General features: G+C 42.2%; 1 protein-coding gene across 1 annotated transcript in view; it reads left to right on the top strand.

The window, feature by feature from the left end:
• CELSR3 (cadherin EGF LAG seven-pass G-type receptor 3) overlaps nucleotides 1-21,152 on the top strand; it is a 150,607-nt gene that overhangs the window by 65,143 nt on the left and 64,312 nt on the right. The window contains exons 13-21 of the mRNA XM_087708215.1: nucleotides 900-1,041; nucleotides 3,778-3,898; nucleotides 4,631-4,814; nucleotides 7,344-7,445; nucleotides 8,747-8,761; nucleotides 13,101-13,195; nucleotides 14,607-14,816; nucleotides 17,513-17,696; nucleotides 20,716-20,865. Of these exons, the coding sequence (XP_087564341.1) occupies nucleotides 900-1,041; nucleotides 3,778-3,898; nucleotides 4,631-4,814; nucleotides 7,344-7,445; nucleotides 8,747-8,761; nucleotides 13,101-13,195; nucleotides 14,607-14,816; nucleotides 17,513-17,696; nucleotides 20,716-20,865 (1,203 nt within the window). The remainder of the gene's footprint in view (nucleotides 1-899; nucleotides 1,042-3,777; nucleotides 3,899-4,630; nucleotides 4,815-7,343; nucleotides 7,446-8,746; nucleotides 8,762-13,100; nucleotides 13,196-14,606; nucleotides 14,817-17,512; nucleotides 17,697-20,715; nucleotides 20,866-21,152) is intronic.

Genomic DNA, 21,152 nt, shown 5'->3' with positions numbered 1-21,152 from the left:
GAAACTTGGCTTTGGGCAAAAATCTACCAGGAATTACAGAGAATCAAGTATGAGGAGTCGGGTTGGCAGCACGAGGGAAATATCTGCTTAGTTTTGAATGTGTAATCATGATCCTCCTTTTGGTCATCTCCCAATAATTTCATTTCCCCAAGATTTTTACATGACACCTAGGCATTCTGAAATTAGAATGAATACCCAATTCAGTGATCAAATAAGCCAAAATATGCAAATTAAACAGGTTTGGGTAACATACCTATTGTGCCTTTGGCTTTTTTAAAAAATATAAGTGTAATTTGAGGCTGGAACTTCAATCCTAGGTAGAGGCAGATATTTCTCTCTCTGGTCACAATGCAGTGGTGAAATTCAATTTTTTTTTTACTACCGGTTCTGTGGGCGTGGCATTGTAGGTGTTGTAGTGGAAGGATACTGCAAAATCTCCATTCCCTCCCCACTCCTGGGGGAAGGATACTGCAAAATCTCCATTCCCTCCCCACTCCTGGGGCCATCCAGAGGTGATATTTGCCATTCTCTGAACTACTCAAAATTTCCACTACTGTCAAAACCTGCTGAATTTCACCCCTGGCATAATGTGAATATACTGTATCTGCAGAACAAAACTCCTCATTGCTGACAGGAAAGGCATCTGGCCATTAAAAACTCTGCTAGCTCCATTCAGTTGCCCAGACTTCACCCCACAAGTGATTATGGGGTAATTAAAAGATGATGATGAATTTGAGAAAAGGGAAAGAGAATGGATATAGGCTTTACAATGCCCTGTTATGACCCAGTTTAATTTTTAAAAAATCAGGCTTTGTTCATGGTGCCCCTCTTTAAAAATGTTTTGTGATGGAGATGTGAGGTATTAATGTTGTGATGTGACTCTCTGTATTGTATTCTAGGATATTATGGTGGGAGTTGTCTGGATGCCTGTCAGCTGAACCCCTGCAAGAACAAAGCAATGTGTAAGCGAAAGCTGGGTACTCCCCATGGTTATATCTGTGAGTGTGGAGAAAATCACTTTGGACAGTACTGTGAGCACAGGTGAGATCAAGGACAGTTTGTGGATTTTAGCCTCTTGTGGATCTAAGAAATGCTATTCTCATGTTGAGAATGAATTTTCTACTCCGGGGACTCTGTGTCACTAGTAGTTAGGGGCAGAATGATAGGGAAATTAGCCTCTGATCATAAAATTTTCTCTCTGGGTATCTTTTTGTTTCTCATCTAACACCTGACTTAGATAACATTTGACACGATAAATTTGTACGTTGAAAGCTTTGTTGTAGCTGTGTCCCCAAAATAGCAAAAACAGAAGAGTCTCAAGCTATTGATAGTCAGGGGTCTGTGTTCAGCTTAATAGATCCTGCGGTAGAGTAAAGATTGGATATTATGACATGATGTAGAAGTTGCATAAAAGTGAGATGGGCAGCTATATAAATCAAGCAAATAAATAACTAAATAAATAAAGGAAGATGAAAGTAGTTGTCATGTAAAAAAGAAGACCTTAAACATCTATAAACCTTTGGTTTAAAAAAATGTTTCCTGCGTTTGATAGTATACCCCCCTAAGCCAGTATTTTCAATATGCATAATTGGTAATAAAAGACATGATGACAGGCTTATAAGGAAGGCAACAGGCGAACTGGTCTCTGCATTTTATCATCCTTCATCGCCTTCTTGCCTAGTTGTCACAAGCAAAATTAAGGGATTGTTTTGAGAATACTTGTCTTTCTTGGGTGATTGTTTCATCTAATGGAAGGATGGGGAGAAAGTTGGGAATACTAATGAAAAATAATGAAAGCCAATGACATGTGTCTTTATTCATGTTGAATATATGCAGTTATCTGAAAAAGAAATTTTGTGTTCAGGGAGCCATCCCCTTGGAGTTGCCGTCCATGCCACCGAATAGACCATACCCCCAATTTCTGTTGACCCAGAGACAGAGCAAGGAGTACATGGTTGCTGTTATTTGCTGCTTTGTCAAATGTCTGCATTTTGTGTTGGGAACAAAAACAATGCTTTGAGCAAGACTGAAGCATTTCCCCTAAGAATGCTTGCTTAGTGCTATTATTTGTCCAGTGTTCTGTTGCTTCTGCACCATTCAAAAACAAAGTCAAGAGATTAAAAAAAAAAAAAAAGAGAGTAGTTACATCCGTTGATTGTGGGTTCCACCGTGATGCTATCAGTCCTGAGAAACATGCAACAAATAGGAATTAATTTCATTACGACATCACAAAGATAGAGATGAAACCAATTAATTCTGGATTGGGCAGATATTTTTGTTCTGTTAACATAAAGTCTTAAAAATGCCTAAGGCAGGGGTTCTCAAACTGTAGTTTGCAACCCATAGAGGTTATGATCAAATGTGAATAGAAGTTGCAGATATTTTTGTGCTTGCACATGCAGTGCTGCATCCTTTTCAGAAGTCGCTCCCAATTTTCCTGTAAAATCATGATTTTTTTAAAATAGTTATCAGCCCAAAATAAATATGGAATGGGCATAGGAGCATCTCAAAAATCCATGTTGTAGGAATTATGAAAAACTAAGCAAGGTCACTCTTCAAATATGATTTGAATTTTAATGGCTTTTGTTAGTTTTTAATGAAAAAATATTTCATAAAACTGTTAAGCTCCATCCTTGGTTTATCTGATATATCAGTTTCAGTTATTAGAAAAGTAGACAGGTAATCCTTGTTTAGCTGGGATTTGTTTAGCGACCTTTCACAGTTTTACAATGGTGATGAAAAATTAAACTATGTGACCAGTCCTCACATTTTTAACCTTCACAGGCCTGTAAAAAGCAAACAAAAGCTGAAGTGAGACTATAAACACAGTTGCAGTTTCACTTGGCAGTTTAACAACCAAGGTGCTGGAGCCAACTATAGTTGCTAAATGAGGACTACCTGCATTGCTTTCTTGTCCAATCCTAGTCCCTTCCCATCACTAGTTTCTTTCATGTGGTCGGGACAGTGGTGGGTTTCAAAAATTGTTCGAACCTACTCTGTGGGTGTGGCCTCCTTTGTGGGAGTGGCTTGCTGCCCATGTGACCAGATGGGAGTGGCTTGCCACCCATGTGACCGGATATGAAGATGCCGACGACACTTGTCAGAACCACCTTAAATTACCTCACACACAGCACTGGCATGCATAAGAATATGGTGTAAACTTGTTTTTTAAAAGGCATCTTTGGTTTGCGTTAAAACAACTTCAACACACGCAATGTTCTGATTGCTCCACAAACACAGTAGTCATCCTTACCTTTCACAGAGGCACTGAGTTTTATAAATAGGAGCATGATAGTGTAGAATAATCATATCCAAGGACCAGTGGTGGGTTTCAAAAAAATTTGGAACCTCTTCTGTAGGTGTGGCCTGCTTTCCGGGTCCACTGGTGGAACCTCTTCTAACCGGTTCGGTAAATTTGATGAACCAGTTCTACCGAATAGGTGCGAACTGGTAGGAACCCACCTCTGGGTTGGGGTGTCACACAAATGTTACATGATCAGAGAACCACATTGTTTGAGAACTCCTGGCCTCAACAGAGCATTTTTTGTGATTGCTTCCCTCCCTTCAGACAAATAGAGAGAGGGATAATTTTTTCCATGCACCCTTGCATTCTAGAAGCTTGCTAAAGTATAATGCCCATAATAATCAAAACTTTGAAATTTATCAAACATCCCATCGCAAGCATATCATAGTATGGTATATTTCCACGCTGCAAGACCAACAATGAACTAGTGGCCTGGATGCGAACATCCATCCACCTGACTTTTTTCCCTGCAGGATGGATCAACAGTGTCCCAAGGGCTGGTGGGGGAATCCAACATGTGGGCCCTGCAACTGCGATGCGGCCAAGGGATTTGACCCGGACTGTAATAAAACCAACGGGCAATGTCATTGTAAGGTGAGGGGAGAGATATGCCTGTTCTGGAACTCTCTGCCATCAATAGATTCTGATGCAACATTCTGCCCATCACCTGCAGTATTGCCTTTCACCTCCATTCTTGGCTCTTCATTCACCTTCCATTCATACCTGGCTTTGGGGTCTACATCTTGATGTCTACTTTCTGTCTCTTCTTGGCTCTCTTTCCAGAACCCATATGGGCTCTGCTCAATGGGTTCTCGTCCATCTTCCTTTCTTCCTTCTTCTCCCAGCCTGTCTTTCTGCCATGTCAGCACACTACTCCTTGTCCTCAGTCCAATGTCGCAGGACTCAGAAACAGAGGTCTAAAGTGGTTGAGTATCCTGTGGGAATGAACCCTTAGGGAAATGGTTTTCATTCTGATGCCTCAAAACAGTAATGGACGGGGAAGAGCCATAGCAGAAGATAGTTGAAAGGAGCTGTAGGAGCTCCAAGGGACCGACTTTTTTTTTTTTGTAATATAAGAAAAATCTGTCTGTGCTGCTTTTTATATCTTCCTAATCTTACTGGTTGGATTGGCTATCATTACTTTCCTAATAATGGCCCTCTTTTTATCCCACCAGGCCTCCCCATTTCTCCTGCTGTTTCACTAGACTCCTTGTTTTGGTCCTTTCCCCCTGCCTGCAGTCTTGTCAATCCTTCTTCCCTACTGCTCCTCCTCCTATGACCCAGCTCTCTAACCACCTTCCCCGCCCCTCTCCCTTCTTCCAATAGGAATTCCATTACCACCCTAAAGGGAGCGACACCTGCCTGCCTTGCGACTGCTATCCCGTTGGCTCTTCCTCACGGTCCTGTGATCAGGAAATGGGCCAGTGTCACTGTCGGCCAGGTGTGATCGGCCGACAATGCAACAGTTGTGATAATCCTTTTGCAGAAGTGACTCCCAGTGGCTGCCGGGGTGAGTGTGCACTGAAGATGGATGGATGGATGGATGGATGGATGGATGGATGGACGGACGGACAGACAGACAGACAGATTGACCGACCAAACTGCCTGCCTGCCTGCCTGCCTGCCTGCCTGCCTGCCTGCCTGCCTGCCTGCCTGCCTGCCTGCCTGCCTGCCTGCCTGCCTGCCTGACTATTGCAGTAGGGTAGTGGGTCTTTCTTCCTATCAAACAAAACAGGAGAGTTTATCAAATCAGCAGCTCCGCCTTCTGCATTGCTATACTTTTTTCTGGAACAAGAAATTGAACATCTAACATTATGACCTAAAGGACAGAAATCCATATCAGTGGACAAAAGGACTGGGACCTAACAACTGGTATAGGTCTGTAGAAGGAACAGTGCATGGTTCCTTTCCTCTCATGAGCCAATGTCTCTGGCACATATAAATAGTGGAGCCACACAAGCTATCTCAGAATGGTTCTTCACAACAACAGCTTTAGTCATTCGGCTTAAAATTAAAACATAGAATGGAAGGGTTGGAAGGAATCTTAGAGATCAACTATTCCCCTTTAAGTTTAAAATATCTGATGTACTGTCTTTAGTATTTCATTTTTCTGGAAACCAGGCCCAATAATTAATATAGGTGAAGACTATTTACACATTGTCAGTAAAAAAAAGAAACATAATATACCCAAAAGAAGGACTGTAAGATGTCCAGAATTGCTATGTGACCTCAAATTTGAAACACCAAACTTAAAAAAATACATTGATGGACATATATATGACGTAACTGCTATAACTGACATTGTATGAATGTAATAAGATACCTACCTGCTCAGATGTGCAAGTAGTGTGTGTGTGTGTGTGTGTGTGTGTGTGTGTTGATGAAGGGCTTTGAGACTCCTCCTATTCTCCATTTTTGGGAATCTTTAAAATACAGAATAACAGAATTGAAAGGGACCTTGGAGGTCTTCTAGTCCAACCCCCTGCTCAAGCAGGAAACCCTATACCATTTCAGACAAATCACAATCCAGTCTCTTAGAAACGTCCAGTGATGGAGCAGCCACAAGTTCTGGAGGCAAACCATTCCACTAATTTTGTTCTCGCTCCAAGGAAATTTCTCCTTAATTCTAGGTTGGATCTCTCTTTGCTAAGCTTACATACATTGCTTCTTTTCTTGCCCTCACGAGCTTTGCAGAATAGGTTGACTCTTCCTCTCTAAGGACAGCTCCTCAAATATGGGAAGATTGCTAACATGTCATACTCTAGTCCCATGGGGGCGAACCTATGGCAAGCATGCCGGAAATGGTACTCAGAGCCATCCCGCACTGGTTCCTCTTCCACGTTCCTGTGCACACACATGCACTGGCCAGCTGGCCTTCCGAAACCTGGAAGAGCAGAATTCTGTCGTGCATGTGCGTACCAGCACTCAAACTTCCGGGTTTCCGTTCTGAATGTGTGATGGCCAGCTGTTTGTTGGGTGCACGCCCATGCCAGAAACCAGAAGTTTGGATGCCGATGCTCTTCTGGCTTTCGAGCTCCCACATGCACAGCCAGCAAGGCTGCATATTCCTTGCGGGATGGTTTTGCATGCCATTTCCAGCATGCAGGTCGGCACACGGTGATAGAAAAGATTAGCCATCACTGGTCTAGTCCTTCTCTTTGTTAGACTAGTAAATAGACTAATAATGTGCACTGACCAGCTGGGACAAAGGCTAGAAACTGATAACTCTCTACAGGTAGCTCAATTATAACTCCAGATAATCTCAGCCAGCATAGTCAAGAAAAGGTGTGCTGGAGATGGAGTTCAGCAACATTTAGAGGCTACAAGTTCCACATGTCTAAAATGGGAATGATTTAAAATAGAACGCTGCTTTTCAAAAACAGAGACAGCATGTATGTATTTTCAATAAAGATAACACAGAACACTGTACCAAATCAGTATATTCATTGCCTGAGGCCAAATTACAGAAAATGTCAGTGTTTTTGTAATATATGCCTCTCTTTTAAATTAATTGTTTTTAACCATTTCCCCAACAGTCTTATTTTTGAAAAATTCATTTGTATTAAAGATTCTTTTCATCCTTTAGTTCACTTACTATACATGTTTTAGCTGCAAGAAATATACACATACAACATTTATGTTTCTATACATTGTTCCAAAGTAGAACACATCACCTTTTTTTGCATCCTAATCAGAGGTGGGTTGCCAATTTTTTTTACTACCAGTTTGGGCGCCCTCACTTCTGCATGCGCAGAAGCGTCCAGGTGGGTGGGCGGAGCCTCCAGCTTCCGCTACTACCGGTTTGCCCGATCTGGGCCGAACCTGCAACAACCCACCTCTGATCCTAATCATTACTCAATGTATTCTAAAACTTCCCCAAATAAATTTTGGATTTAATCATAAGGTCTCCATACATTTTTAGGTATAACAGAAATTGATTTTGAAGAGGTTTCTCTGTGTCCCTGCCTTGTGGGAGACCTTTCATCGAATGCTATTCTATGGATCCCAACTTATTTGCTTTCTCTGTTTCATTCCACAGTACTCTATGATGCTTGTCCTAAGTCTCTGAAAGCTGGAGTATGGTGGCCTCAAACCAAGTTTGGCCTGCCAGCTATACTGCCTTGCCCAAAAGGTTCACTAGGTAAGTGCTTTCCTTTGTAACAAAGTTTATGGACGGAAGACCTGAATCCCATTGGATTTCAGCTTTGTCAAGGAACTACAATACACATTCCTTTTTCACTAAGGCACCCCATGTCTTTCTTCTCTTCATACAGCTTCTTCTTTCAGCACTGGCCCGATTGTCAGCAATTAATATTATTAATATAGGTTTGAAGGCCTTGGAGTTTGTGAAGTAAAACCCAAGGTGTTTTCCTGGCAATGAACAGCAGGAAACCAAGAACTGTGTTAGTGAGGCAGAAATAGCTTAGAGTTAGTCCATCTAGAATGCTGACTTCTCCTTTATTTATTTGATTGATTGCTATAGTCAATGGTACCATATTGTTGATTATGAACTCATCCTAAACCTCACAGGGATTAAATTTAACTAATAGCTTAATAAGCTCTCAGTAGCAGAGGTAATTCTACCATAACTACCTTCTTCTCTAAGCTTACTGCTCTGAGAAGCCAGAAGTAAGATGCCACTGCACCAGTCATGGTTGCCATTCACAAGGAAGATTGGTGTAAAAGGATTTATTAGTGGGAGGCCCCTAAGCTTTTTTATATTCATGCTGTTATTATTGGCAACATGATGCCATCTTGACCTCTACATGGGTCAAATTTTCACATTTTTTCACTTCCTGAGCCACTTCCTTTTTGTTCTTAGCCGTGATGTGGGGGAATAGCAATAGCACTTAGACTTATATACTGCTTCATAGTGCTTTATAGTACTCTCTAACAGGTTTACAGAGTCCACACATATTGCCCCAAACAATCTGGGTCCTCATTTTATTGAACTCAGAAGGATGGAAGGCTAAGTCAAGCTTAAGGCAGTCAGGATCAAACTCCTGGCATTGAACTGACTTAACCTGCAATACTGCATTCTAACCACCACACCACCACGGCTCCTGGGCTGCACTTAATTGGACAATTGGACAATACATTATGTGCATTTCCAAATCTGGATGTGTTGATACTTCCTTAGGATAGCTTGGTCTGTTGGGCGCAAGGACATGATATTTTACCCCCTGCTCCCAAAACACACATTCTTCAGAATTTTCCCCACAGAATAGACAGCATAATCATCTCATTTAACCTACTGCTTGCTTGAATCAAGAAATATTTGGGAGCTGGAATCCCATGTTGGTTCACATCACTAAACGTTACACAGAAGTCGGCATTTCCTATAGTACAGAAACCCATTCCAGGGAAGGTCATTCTCCATCAATTATATTGCTTAAAAGCGTTTAATATTGTCCCTTTTCTCCACGTTTTTCTTTTGTGCAGGTTTGCGAGGTTCAGGTAAGGCCTTTTCCCCTCCTGCTTTGTCAGCACTGCTCTGTGTGGCTTTTCCATTCCCTGCTCCTGCCTAAAGCACCATCAGATCCACATTTCCCTCAGATGCTCCACGGGCTGCTGGCTCTGTTTTGATTGCCTTGCCTGGCTCTGGTTTCTTTGTAATCCTGCCTGACCTTCAGCTTCTTTACCTTGTCACATAACACTAATCTGCAGAAAATCCCTTGTAGTCATCTGCAACCTGCTCACGCTTATTTGTAGTGCCTTGATGCTTTTTATGGATTTAGAGAAATGATAATTGGGTGGGGAAGTCTGGCGTTCTAACCGATGGATGTCATATTTTGGTGGCGGATGCGTTTGGTTCTCCTGCTTGCTTATGGGCTCTGGTTAAGAGAAGAGTGGCATTTGGTGCTCAAATGTTATTGAAAACTTGATGAAGAAACTACGTAAGGCTTTCATGAAGAAGTGAACAGCTTCCTATAGTATTGGCTGTCTTGAGTTCAACTGATTAGGAAAAATATAGAAATTGCTGTTTTCCTTCATCAAAGGAGTTATATCAAAATATTATACATGCTGCCAATCCCTGCTGTAGGGTTTACCTTTGAAAACCACAAATGAAACTGCCATAGGTGCCACTTTTTAGTGAAGAAGAAAGAAAGAAAAGGTGAAACAAGCCTGCACACTGACATTTTTTTTCCCTGCAAGAACAAATAGAAGTTTGTCTGATAGCAATAGCACTTAGACTTATATACCACTTCATGGTGATTTACAGCCCTCTCTAAAAGGTTTTATAGAGTCAGCATATCGCCCCCAACAATCTGGGTCTTCATTTTACCCACGTCGGAAGGATGGAAGGCTGAGTCAACCTTGAGCCTGGTGAGATTTGAACTGCTGACCTGTTGGCAGCCGGCAGTCAGCAGAAGTGCTGCATTCTAACCTCCGCGGCTCTGCTTGCTTGTAAATTCAGTTTTGAACACCATTATCTCCTTCATATTTTTAACCACAGGGATATTTTCTTCAGATAGTCAGGCTGGCTTATTGATGGATGATGCCTTTCTGCTGAAAACCTTTTTCTTCTTGACCCTTTAAAGTTTCTTTAAAAATTGTTGGGGGTTGTTTTGTGACCAAATTGTGCAGTGCAAGTTTTGATTCTGTAAAATCCCAGAATTAGTCTTATCAGTTCTATGAAGGTGGCTTTGCATCTCATTAAAACGTGGCAAATATCTTTCTACAGTGGTCTGCTGCTGAAAATAATTGCATCCTAGGCGCAATTAAATTAAGTATAATGAGTTTCTGTATCCTGATATTATGTAAACATAATATCCCATGGACTCCTCAAGTACGTGGAATCCAGTACTTTCTTCCAATAGCATGGTAGCTGAGGATGATCAGCATTTTAGATTTCCACATCAATTTAGAACTCTGGTTCTTATAGTATTGGCTTATTTCATTCAGTTCTGCATGTTTTAAAAAAATGCCACTCATAGAGGGAAAACATATTTCCAATTCAGGGGCGTCAAACTCAAGGCCCGTGGGCTGAATCCAGCCCATGATGTGGTCAAATGCAGCCCATGGGGCTATCCTGGAAAATGTAAGGGGCCGGCCCATGTTGCTTCGCCCCTGTCTACCTGTGTCACTTCAGCCCGATCTACCTATGTCACTTTGGACCGGTCTTCCCAATGCAAAGAAGAAACATCAGGCCAACGTGGTTTCAGCCTGGTCTACCCAATGCAAAGCAGCCAGCAGTTCGGGGAGTGGCATCAAGCTGACTACACCCACCCAGTTGGCCATGCTCAGTGAGTGGCGTCAAGCTGGCCCTGCCCACCCAGACCCCTGAGGCCAATCACAGCCCTGATATAGCCCTCAACAAAACACCCCTATCCTATTTCTTTAAAAAGAGAGCTTTCCGAGTTTATCTATAGAAATAGAATAACAGAGTTGGAAGGGACCTTGGAGGTCTTCTAGTCCAACCCCCTGCCTAGGCAGGAAACCTTACATCATCTTAACAAGATGTAACTTAAGATCCTGACCATGCAAAATTAGCTTGCTACCACATACAAATTTTGTGGACCCCTGAATAGTAGCAATAAATCAATGTTCCTGATTTGGTTTGTGATTAGTCTGCTAAATAGTCTATTGAACAGAGTTTAAATATGAGAGCAGAAATTCATCATTTTAAGTATATGATTGGAGCCATCATGCTTGACCCTAGCAGAACATACATATTTCAACTTGTAAAGCAGCAAAGTGACCTGCCGTGTTTGGAATTAACAAGAATTCAACTGTCCTTGTATAAATATCTTTCCCATCCAGATCATTGCCAAACACACTTCTAGCACCCCTGATGGGACAGCAGATGGTGCAGCTCATGCACAAAATGTTGCTGTTTCTGATACTGATTTTAGCGTTAAGAATGCCACAGTGCTCCCATTAGGCACCTGTGCCATCTTCTATTTTTGTGATCCTGGTGGTGTTTAAATATTCTTGAAAGCTGCATGGCCTATGTCACAGATATGGACACTTGCACCCTTGCGTCCTATGTCTTAATATTTGGGACTGTCACTTTTCTTTGTTTTAGACTCATAAATACTGAATCCGTAGAATGGTCAAGCCCTTTCAAAAAAGAAAAAGAAGAATGCAGGCACTGGTTTGGCTAAATCCTTCATAAATACCATTCATTGTTGTAATGTTGTTGTGGGGTAAAAAGCAACTTCCAGGGATCATGATTTGGCAAGAGTGACTGGGGAAAAACAAGTCATGCTAAACCTTTCTGTGCTTAACATCTTATGCTTCAAATTGTCCAGTTCTATTGCGTCATTTATACTTATGGATGGAAATGTGAGGCTGCACTCACAGTATGGATGCTAACATGTCATGTGCACCTGTCTTATCTGTGCAATCATTGGACTTGCTACATTAGGTGGCAAAGTCTAGAATCTGGAGTCATTTTCTCAGGAACTCTAGTGATGTTGGTAGTTGCAGCAGGCACTCTATCCATGTTAAAGTGAATATAACCCTCTTCAGATCTTGCCACCTGATGCAACATGCTATGACAGCAATAGTAAGGTAGGGGGATACAGGCACTCATAGGAAGAGAAGTTGTGAATTTGTCTAGAATGCACGAAAACACTTCCCTCTTTTTTAAAAAAATCCCATAGCTATGCACATCTAGAGACAGATTTCTAGCACTCTCTTCAGTGGTGGGTTACAACTGGTACGCCCCAGTATGGGCGTACCAGTGCCTGCCTGGAGCACTGGGTACCATTCTGTTCTGGTGCTCTGGAGGGCCCACCTGCCCACCTGTGTTCCTTACTGGTATTTGAGCTGTTCAGGGCTTCTGCTCACAGAGTGTACAGCGCCTGCGTGACGCTCCACAGCGGGAGCGTCGCAGAGGCGTCGCAGAGCATTTCAGGCAGTAAGTATGCATGTGTGCTGCATGCATTTGTGTGCATGTGGTGGACACCCAGCCCCGTTGCACCTTACCGGTTGCACCGGGATCCGGAACCCACCACTGACCCTCTTGCACAGTTCCTTTTGAATTTACTCATTCTTAGACAAAGTTTCAATCAAGAGAGTGTTCACCATATTTACACTGAGCTACATCAGCAATGAAATATGGCTAACGCTATTTTAACAAAACATTCCAGTCAAAGATTTTTGCCATGGAATATGTGTTTTTGTATTTCAGTTAACACTTGACCTTGATCTAAATGTAGGGAACATGCAGGTTTTCTTTTGGCAATTCCAATTTCAGTAAGATACAGTTCATTCTCAAGCGTATACAAATTGGAAAAAGAAAGGTAGCATTCAGACTGATTTTAAAAAGAGCAAGTAAGATACGTGTATTCAGTAAAGCTTCCAGCAGTTTTCAAAGAGATTTTTGGAAATAGCAGGTTCACATATCACATGATATTTGTTATTATTTTTTTTGACACCAAATACTTAGAAGGTATTGTGCCATATCATATCTTAGACACAGTATTGGTAACATGATGAATAAGTTCATTTCTCAGTAATTCTCCCAGGCATGGTAATAATTAAACCCAGCATTTGGGGGAATCTCATAAAACCTAAATTAGTAGAAATGAAATCAAAGCTGCCATCGTAGTAAGCAACCCACAGCTGCTGCTGAAGTGTGTAATCCTCCTCTTGATCTGTTCCCTTCATCAGTTGGTCTTTAGGATTAGTGAAATTGCCAAAATGCCATTGTAAAACCACCCTGTTGGTCTAGTGCTGTTGTCTGAGCCCTGATTATCTTTTCCTGGGCAATAACCACAAGAAAAGAGCCTTTCCAATTAGCCCTTGTACGTTTTCACTTTTAAGTTGGCCTTTTGTCTTGACTCAGGTGCAGCGGTTCGATATTGTGACCAGGAGAGAGGCTGGCTGGAACCGGATCTGTTCAATTGCACTTCACCTGCTTTCAAGGAGCTCTCAACATTGGTACATCTCTCTCTTTCTCCCTCCCTCTCTTCTCCTCTCTCCTTCCTTCTCTCCATTCACCTGTTTTCCTTCACACCATGCTTTCCCCGAATTGTGCTATTTGTATGAGATGGTCTACTGAAAATTCAATACAAAACCACCCGAATTTAGGTAGGAAACGTGAAAATTCTTTCTGTAAAACCAAGGTTGGGGAAAGTGGGCAAATCAGTTCTATTAGCAGTCCAAGCCGTGGTTGTTAGTATAAAGAGAGCATTCAAAGTACAAAGCTTGTCTTTGAGATTAAAATGAATGAGGCTATAAACTCTGTCTTCTTGGGAAAACAAATTCACCACTCAATTGAGTCCCAAAAGGCAGTTAATCTGAAATTAGGAAAGCGGAAAACTGTCTCCTTGCAGAGAGCCTCTTCTATTTCTTTTGTATAATTAGCCAGATATTTATGTTGGATGAGAGTGTTTGAGTAATAAGGGGGAATTTAGCTCCCACAATGAAATGATTATCTGTGGATACCCTTTGAAAGTCTAATATTTATATTAACTCCATATGTATCATTTGTTAGCTTATTGATGCTTACTGTATTAGTAAGAGGAAGGACCAGAGTAACAAAAATAAATGTATTTAATAGCAATGAAGGTAGTCCTCAACTTACGATCACAATTGAACCCAAATTTTCTGTTGCTATGTGAAACATTTGCTAAGTGAGTTTTGCCCCATTTTATGACCTTTCTTGCCACAGTTGTGAAGTGAATCCCTGCAGTTGCTAAGTGAGTAACCCAGTTGTTAAGTGGACCTGGCTTCCCCGTTAGCTTTGCTTTTCAGAAGGTCGCAAAAGGTGATCACATCACTCCGGGATACTCCAACCATCATAAATATGAGTCTGTGGCCAAGTATCTGAATTTTGCTCATATGACCATGAGGATACTGGAACTTCTCCTAAATTCCATTCTGAAGAATTTTTATATGGTCTTCCAAAAAGGTAGCAGGAAGGCATGGCCCATCTATCTATCTGTTGGATGGTTCCAACAGAGATGGCTATTACCAAAAAGGTTTGTTGATTGTACTCCTTGACAGTGGGATCATGATCAAACTATCTGTCCCATAACTTACTGGACAAGGAAGTTCAGCTCAGATGATGAGGTCTCAAAGATATTCAGGCCCTGAATGATAGAAGGCTTGAAAAGTGATGGCCAGCGTCTCAGAAACCAACTGATAATAAGTGCAGTTCCCGTGGTACTTTCTGCCAACGATGTATATATCGGAGGCCAGAATCCAGATTTCAGATTTCCATCAGTAACTTGAGAAGTTTCCTTTATCTCTGTATAATGTACCCATGTTTAACCGAAGAGATGGAGACAAAAATTCACTTTGGAGAGGCAAAGAGATAATACCCTCTTCTTATTTTCTGTTCTGATAGCTGGAAAGCCTGGAGAAGAATGAAACGGAACTGAACACCATAGAAGCAAAAAAGTTGGCCCATCAACTACGGGCAGTGACAGAACAGATGGAGTCCTACTTTGGCAATGATATTCATATTACCTACCGCCTGCTTTCCCACTTGATGGCCTTTGAGAGCAGACAACATGGTTTTGGGCTGACTGCTACCCAGGATGCTCACTTCAATGAGGTAAGGACCCATTTTCAGTTGTGATATTGTAAAAAATGGCACAGAATCCAATTAAGTAGGCTTTTCCCTTGAAGTTCACATGGTGCCGTAGGACTGGGTGTTCGTTAGTAGGAATCACTGGGCTGGGAATTTTTTTGTCTTTCACTGTGAGTTATAGTGTGTTGGGGGAGGTGCACGAAGGGAGGCTCAGCCAATCTCATTGTACACATGTTGTATTCTGACAACAAAGGTTTGAATTGAATTTGAATTTGAAGAACAGTGTGAATATTTATGTAGAATTTTAGTAAAGTGAGCCTGGGCTATGCTACTGAAGACCCTTAGGAATTTAGAATAATGTGCTGATAGGATTAGGGTTAGGGTTAGGGCTGTTGTTGTGTGCTGTTATTTCTAATGCCTTAAGAATCCTTGAGAGGAAAAAATACCTTTTTTGATTTGCATTGAAATGCTTATGATAACATTTATTTATATACGTATAAATCCACAGATGAATCCTGTATGACAGGAGTGTCAAACTCATGGCCTGTGGACCAGATGCATCAAGCACTAGCCACACCCACCCCTGTTTTAGCAAAGGGGGAGGAATGGCAATGTAATGACACAAGTTTGACACCCCTGCTGTGTGATATTACACTAGTGGTCGTTAGCTACAGCAATTGCTGCCCTACGATTCCCCAACATCCAGCTTTTTCTCCTGCAAACAATATTTCTGTGCTGCTGAATGTAGTTTTTATAGTTTTGGAGTAGTTTATCATATAAAAATATAAAATGCAGTTAAAATCCAAATAGTGTAAAACCAAGGAAAAACCCAAATAGCAAAATCTATATAGGAGATCTAAAAAGAACATATTTTTTTTAAGCTAAGAATACCTGTTGCCCATCCCAAGCATATTGTAGGTGCCATAAATTAACTCATGAAAAGGCATTTCACACTCTTTATCTTGTAGCTTCATTCTACTCCTGACTTGGAATGAAACCCAAGAAAGTATTGCTCAGACTAGGCACCCTGATCCCAAGTTTAAATCCTTTTAAGAATAGTTTGTTTTTTCATTATTTATTTGCTTTCATCTATGTAGCAGTGGCTAGCTTGCTTTTTACAGATCAGCCCTGGTAGCTTTAGATTTCCATACTTTTCAAAGCCTCAGGATAAATATCTATAGGTGTGGAGAAGGATGGCTAGGCAATTAGAAATGATTATAGAGCCAAGGTGGTGCAGTGGTTAGGGTGCAGTACTGCAGGCCACTTCAGCTGACTGTTATCTGCAGTTCAGCGGTTCTAATCTCACCGACTCAAGGTTGACTCAGCCTTCCATCCTTCCAAGGTGGGTGAAATGAGGACCCAGACTGTGGGGGCGATATGCTGACTCTGTAAACCGCTTAGAGAGGGCTGAAAGCCCTATGAAGCGGTATATAAGTCTAACTGCTATTGCTATTGCTATTATTTAAAAACACTATGCCTTGATACCTTGGGTTGTTGGTTTGCTTATCTGTGGGATCTTTTTTTGTTTGTTTGTTTGTTTATTCGATTTATATGCCGCCCTTCTCCCACAGGACTTAGGGCAGTGTACAACATTAAAAAAACACATATTACAAAAGTTAAAAAGGAAATTAAATCAAGTATCCAAAAACAAACCCAATTAATATTAACAATAAAATTTTAAAAATTAGATTAAAATTAACAATTAAATTAATCATTTATTTTATTCTGTTCATGCCAGGCTGGCTTGCTGGAAAAGCCAACTTTTTAGGGTGCATCGGAAGGACCAGAAGGCCTCTTCTTTCTAGTTTAAGATTATATCAACTTCCTGGGCACCCTCATAAAACAAAGATGTTATAATTTATTTATTTTTTAAGACAATCTGCCTATGTCAGTGTTTAAGATGTGTGGACTTCTTTAGGGTGGTTGGGGCATTCTGGGAGGTGAAGTTCACACATCTTAACGTTGCCATGGTTGAAAAACTCTGGTCTGTATTGTCTGTGTTTTTATGTGTGATTAAAGGTGATGGAGAGGGGGTTATTGTTGTGGCCCGCCAGCCGCCAGTGGAGCTGGTGGCAGACTCAGACTGTGAGGAGGTTGGGAAAAAACATGGGCCAGTCCTGGAATCTGGGGAAGGAGTGCTCTGCATCAGGAGGAGTGCTCTGCATCAGAGGCAGAGATGGAGCCAGGGCACTCTGACAATTATCAGCTATCTTTGGAGTGTGAGATCAGTGGGGCAGAAGAACACCTGAAGCCTGTTCCCAATGTGCGCGTGCGCAGACCTGCCAGGAGATGGGAACAGTTAAGGAACAAGGGCCGTCTCAGGAGTGAAGGCACAGGTGGATGGTGAATGACCCCTCCTATAGGGAATAAAGAGGAGCAAAAGGGGAGTGGAGTTTGCAGCAGACAATTTGTTTGTTTAATTAGTGTGAAGATTTGTTCAGGATTCTCAGAGACTCCTTGCCAAGAATTTTCTTGTACAGGGTTGCGTTTGGAAGATATTGACCAGGCAGCTCTCCAAGCCTGATAAGTTCTGTGGTTGTAAATTCACCCTTTGAAAGTCTGTTTGCCGGGATTTTGCTGGATGGGAATGAGAGGGATTCACATTAGCTTTATAAAAAGGGGTTTTGTCAGGACAAGGAGTCTGCTCGGTGATTTTGTGACGCCTAGGTCAGAACAGTTATACTGATTGAAATCCACCTAAACGTTGATCTTCTCTTTAGAACCTCCTCCAAGCTGGCAGCTCAGTGCTTGCATTGGAAAACCAGGAGCACTGGGACACCTTGTTGCAAAATGATCAGGGAACTGCAGCTTTGATGGAACAACTGAAGGACTACTCAGGCACTTTGGCCAGCAACATGAAGCTCACCTACCTCAATCCTGTTGGTGTGGTGACCCCCAATATTGGTAAGTAGAAGCCAGGAGGAAATCTTCACCTCATAACTTTGAAAGAATGCCTCATGGATCCCTCTTGAGATCAGTATGAACTGATCGTGCTTCTCTAGCAATCCATGACTGTCAAACCCTTGGCTGCCAGGCAGCTATGGAACTGTTTGCTGAACTGTTCAATGCTAGGATACAACAGGACTTTTAAAAGTATTATTAAGGATTCTCTGCCATCATGCATTTTTGTCAAAAGCGAGCAGTCAGGATTATTATTTGAATGGAACTGGAAAGAAGAAGCATCTCAACCTGTTTCTAGCACATGGGATGAAGGGGCCGTTAGATGTTCAGGAGGAAGAAGGGCTTGAAAAAGACATTCAGGAGGAGAAGCAGGAAAGGAAAAGTGACCCTTTCTATACAATAACTGGCAAAATGGGGATGGTTCCTGTGAGCTGGCACAGAGCAGAGATACTAATTTACAATTTGCGGCTATGCTGGTCCACATGAGGCTGCCAGCCTGATTATTTGCAAAGTGATGTTGTATAAATAGATTCCACGGAGCATTGCTTGCCCTTTGCTTTAGGGAATTGCTCCCCAGACTTGTACAAGAATGCTTGATTTCAGAATCCCTCATTTAGAAGGGATGGCTGATACATTCCTGAATTCATGGCATGATCCTGGGGAATCTACCATGGAGGAGGGAAGGAAGCCAAATGACAAATGCAGCATTGTACCAGAGGTGGGTTGCAAATCCTGGCGCTACCAGTTCACTCGTGCACACACAGAAGCATCCGGGTGGGTGGGCGGAGCCTCCTGACACCGCCACTACCTGTTCACCTGATCCGGGCCGAACCGGGAGCAACCCACTTCTGCACTGTACCATTGTAATGCAAATGCCACTCCTTTTGTGTTGGCATTGAGGTACTGCACACATGCATGGAAGCAGCAGAGATTGCATTAGAGTGATGCAAGGTTTTGATGAACGCTTCCAATCCTGTAGACCAGTGATGGCAAATGTTTTTTGTCTCCCATCCCAAAAGTGAGGGGAGCACAGAGAGGCACCCCCATGTGTGCGCATGCGCGCGTGACCAGCACTCACCCACCCCCGCTTTTGGCATGGTATTTTCCCTCCCCAGGCTCCAGAGGCTTTCTAGGAGTCTGGGGAGGGTGAAAACAGCCTCCCTGCCCTCCTGGACACCCCCCGGAGGCCTCAGGAGCTTCCCTGAAGCCTCTAGAGGGCAAAAAACGGACCTACGGACAAACCGAAATTTGGGAATTGTGACTTCTGGTTTGTCCATAGGGCTGTTTTCACCCTCCAGAGCCTTCCGGGAAGCCTCCTGAAGACCCCTGAAGGCTCCGAAGGGCAAAAAATAGCCTCAAAAGAAGGCTGAAGTCAGCTGGCCAGCACGTGCATGTGAGCTGGTCAGATGACAGAGCAACGCCTCGCGTGCCCTGACAAATGGCTCCACGTGCCTCCTGTGGCACGTGTGCCATATGTTCGCTATCACGGCTATAGATGCTTCTGTCATTGCACATAAAACTCAATCAGTTGAGATGAGAGATGGGCATATCTTTTAAGCTGCACAATAACATATTTCTTCTTAATGTTGTGGTTCAAACTTCTGCAAAGTGAGAGTCACTTCCCAAGTTATTTTTAAATATAGACGTGTACAAATTCATAACTTACAGGGGTAACTTCATACACATATGTAAAGTGTCTCACGAGAATCTTATGCAAAAATGTTATCCCTGTCCCTGACTCTCCCTGGCCTTGTGCAAATGTGCAATTTCTGTGAACATGAATACCTCCACTGTACTCTGCGATCTGAGCAGAAAGCTATCCTCAGGATCAAGCAGTACAAATACTGTTATCCATTCGACTTTTCATTGAACACATGGAGATCGAGATTATTAGAGTGCACAGGCTTGGTGCGTGACCCTTCCCTCTCCCCACACGCTTGGACAAATGCCTAAAGAGGATTAAACAGACTGGAAATTCTTTCATTTCTATTTTTATCGAAATACATATTTGACTTCTGTTTGGCCCATTTAAAAAATCAACACAAATATCCACACACATGCTTATGTAAATTTCTGAAATATAAACATTTTTGTGCAATTTTTCACACTTCTTGAAAGTTCTTGTTCTAGCCACTTTTTTTTTAAATGACATTTTTCTCCTATTTTTGGAGCTGTGAACTGAATAGCTAAGCTTTGAAATGAACACCTTCATCTTCAATTTGGTGTCCAGTTTTCAGTTCAGTGTTCCCATCTACATTTTAGGTATGTTATTTTGTATAATGATCCTGATGCAGTGAATTTTCTCTTTGTATGGCTCTCTACTATCAAAAAAGCACTTTGAAAAGTAGCCTGAGAACATAAAATATGTAAGTAATCCTCACTTAGTGCCCAGTACTGAGACCAGCAACTTTGTTGATAAGCGCTGTGTTTGTTAAACAAAGCATCACATCAGAGGTGGGTTTCTGCCGGTTTGCCCTGAATCGGGCAAATCAGTCGTGACTGTGGCAGGAGGTTCTGCCCACCTGCCCGGATCTTCTGTCGCATGAGCGTCCACGTGCGCATGAGCAAACCATTAGTAAAATAAATTGAAACCCACCACTGCATCACATGGCTGTGAGAGACTTATGATCTCCCCTTTGGTTGCTAAGCGGACCCAAAGCTTTACATTTTACTTCCGCCTTCTCTGTTAACTCTGATGGTGGCAAGCCAATTGCAAGGCACACAAATGGTGATCATATGACTTTGGGATGCTGCAATGGTTGTAAATGCATAACAGTTGCAAATGGAAATCACGTGGCTGCAGGTGAGAATTGGTCGCAAAGCTATTCTTTTATACCGGCATAACTTTGAACATTAAACAAAGCAGTCCGTAAGCAAGGACTACCTGTTCTTCATAAAGGAAAAAAGCCAGCCATTTCTACCCCCAGCTTTAGATACAATTAAGCTCTGCTTAAATCAGAAGACGGCACTGTCTCTGTCAGACCTAATGCCTGAGGCCTCTTTTTTCCTTTCCCCCTCCCAGTGCTCAGCATTGATCGCATGGAGAATCACACCCATCTCAGAAGACGCTATCCACGTTATCACAGTACTCTCTTCCGTGGCCAGGCCATGTGGGATCCCCACACACATATAGTCCTCCCTCACTCCATCCTTACCCCCCACAAAATAGAAGGTAAGTGACAATTTTTTTCTGAACTCCCCCAGGCCTGCTTCAAAAAAATAAAAACCCTGAAAAAAATAGCATCCTTTTTCCCATCCTTCCCAAAATGTGCTTTAACAACTCTTTTTTCCTTTTTGCTTTCTTTCTTTCTTTCTTTCTTTTTTTCTTTCGCTGTTCTTTGAATGATGCCACAGAGCAAAGAAAAGGCAAGGTTGAGGGTTTTCGTGTCTCTTTTGGACACTCTGAAAGAGCTGTGACTTAACCTTGCATCGGTGATTAATAGCTGATGAGCCAGAAGC

Source organism: Thamnophis sirtalis, unplaced genomic scaffold, assembly GCF_051295495.1.
Source record: "Thamnophis sirtalis isolate CommonGarterSnake01/CBP01778 unplaced genomic scaffold, rThaSir2_p1.2 scaffold_3, whole genome shotgun sequence".
Classification (NCBI taxonomy): domain Eukaryota; kingdom Metazoa; phylum Chordata; class Lepidosauria; order Squamata; family Natricidae; genus Thamnophis; species Thamnophis sirtalis.
Note: the sequence above shows the minus strand (reverse complement) of the source record. Positions and strands in the feature narration are given on the sequence as shown.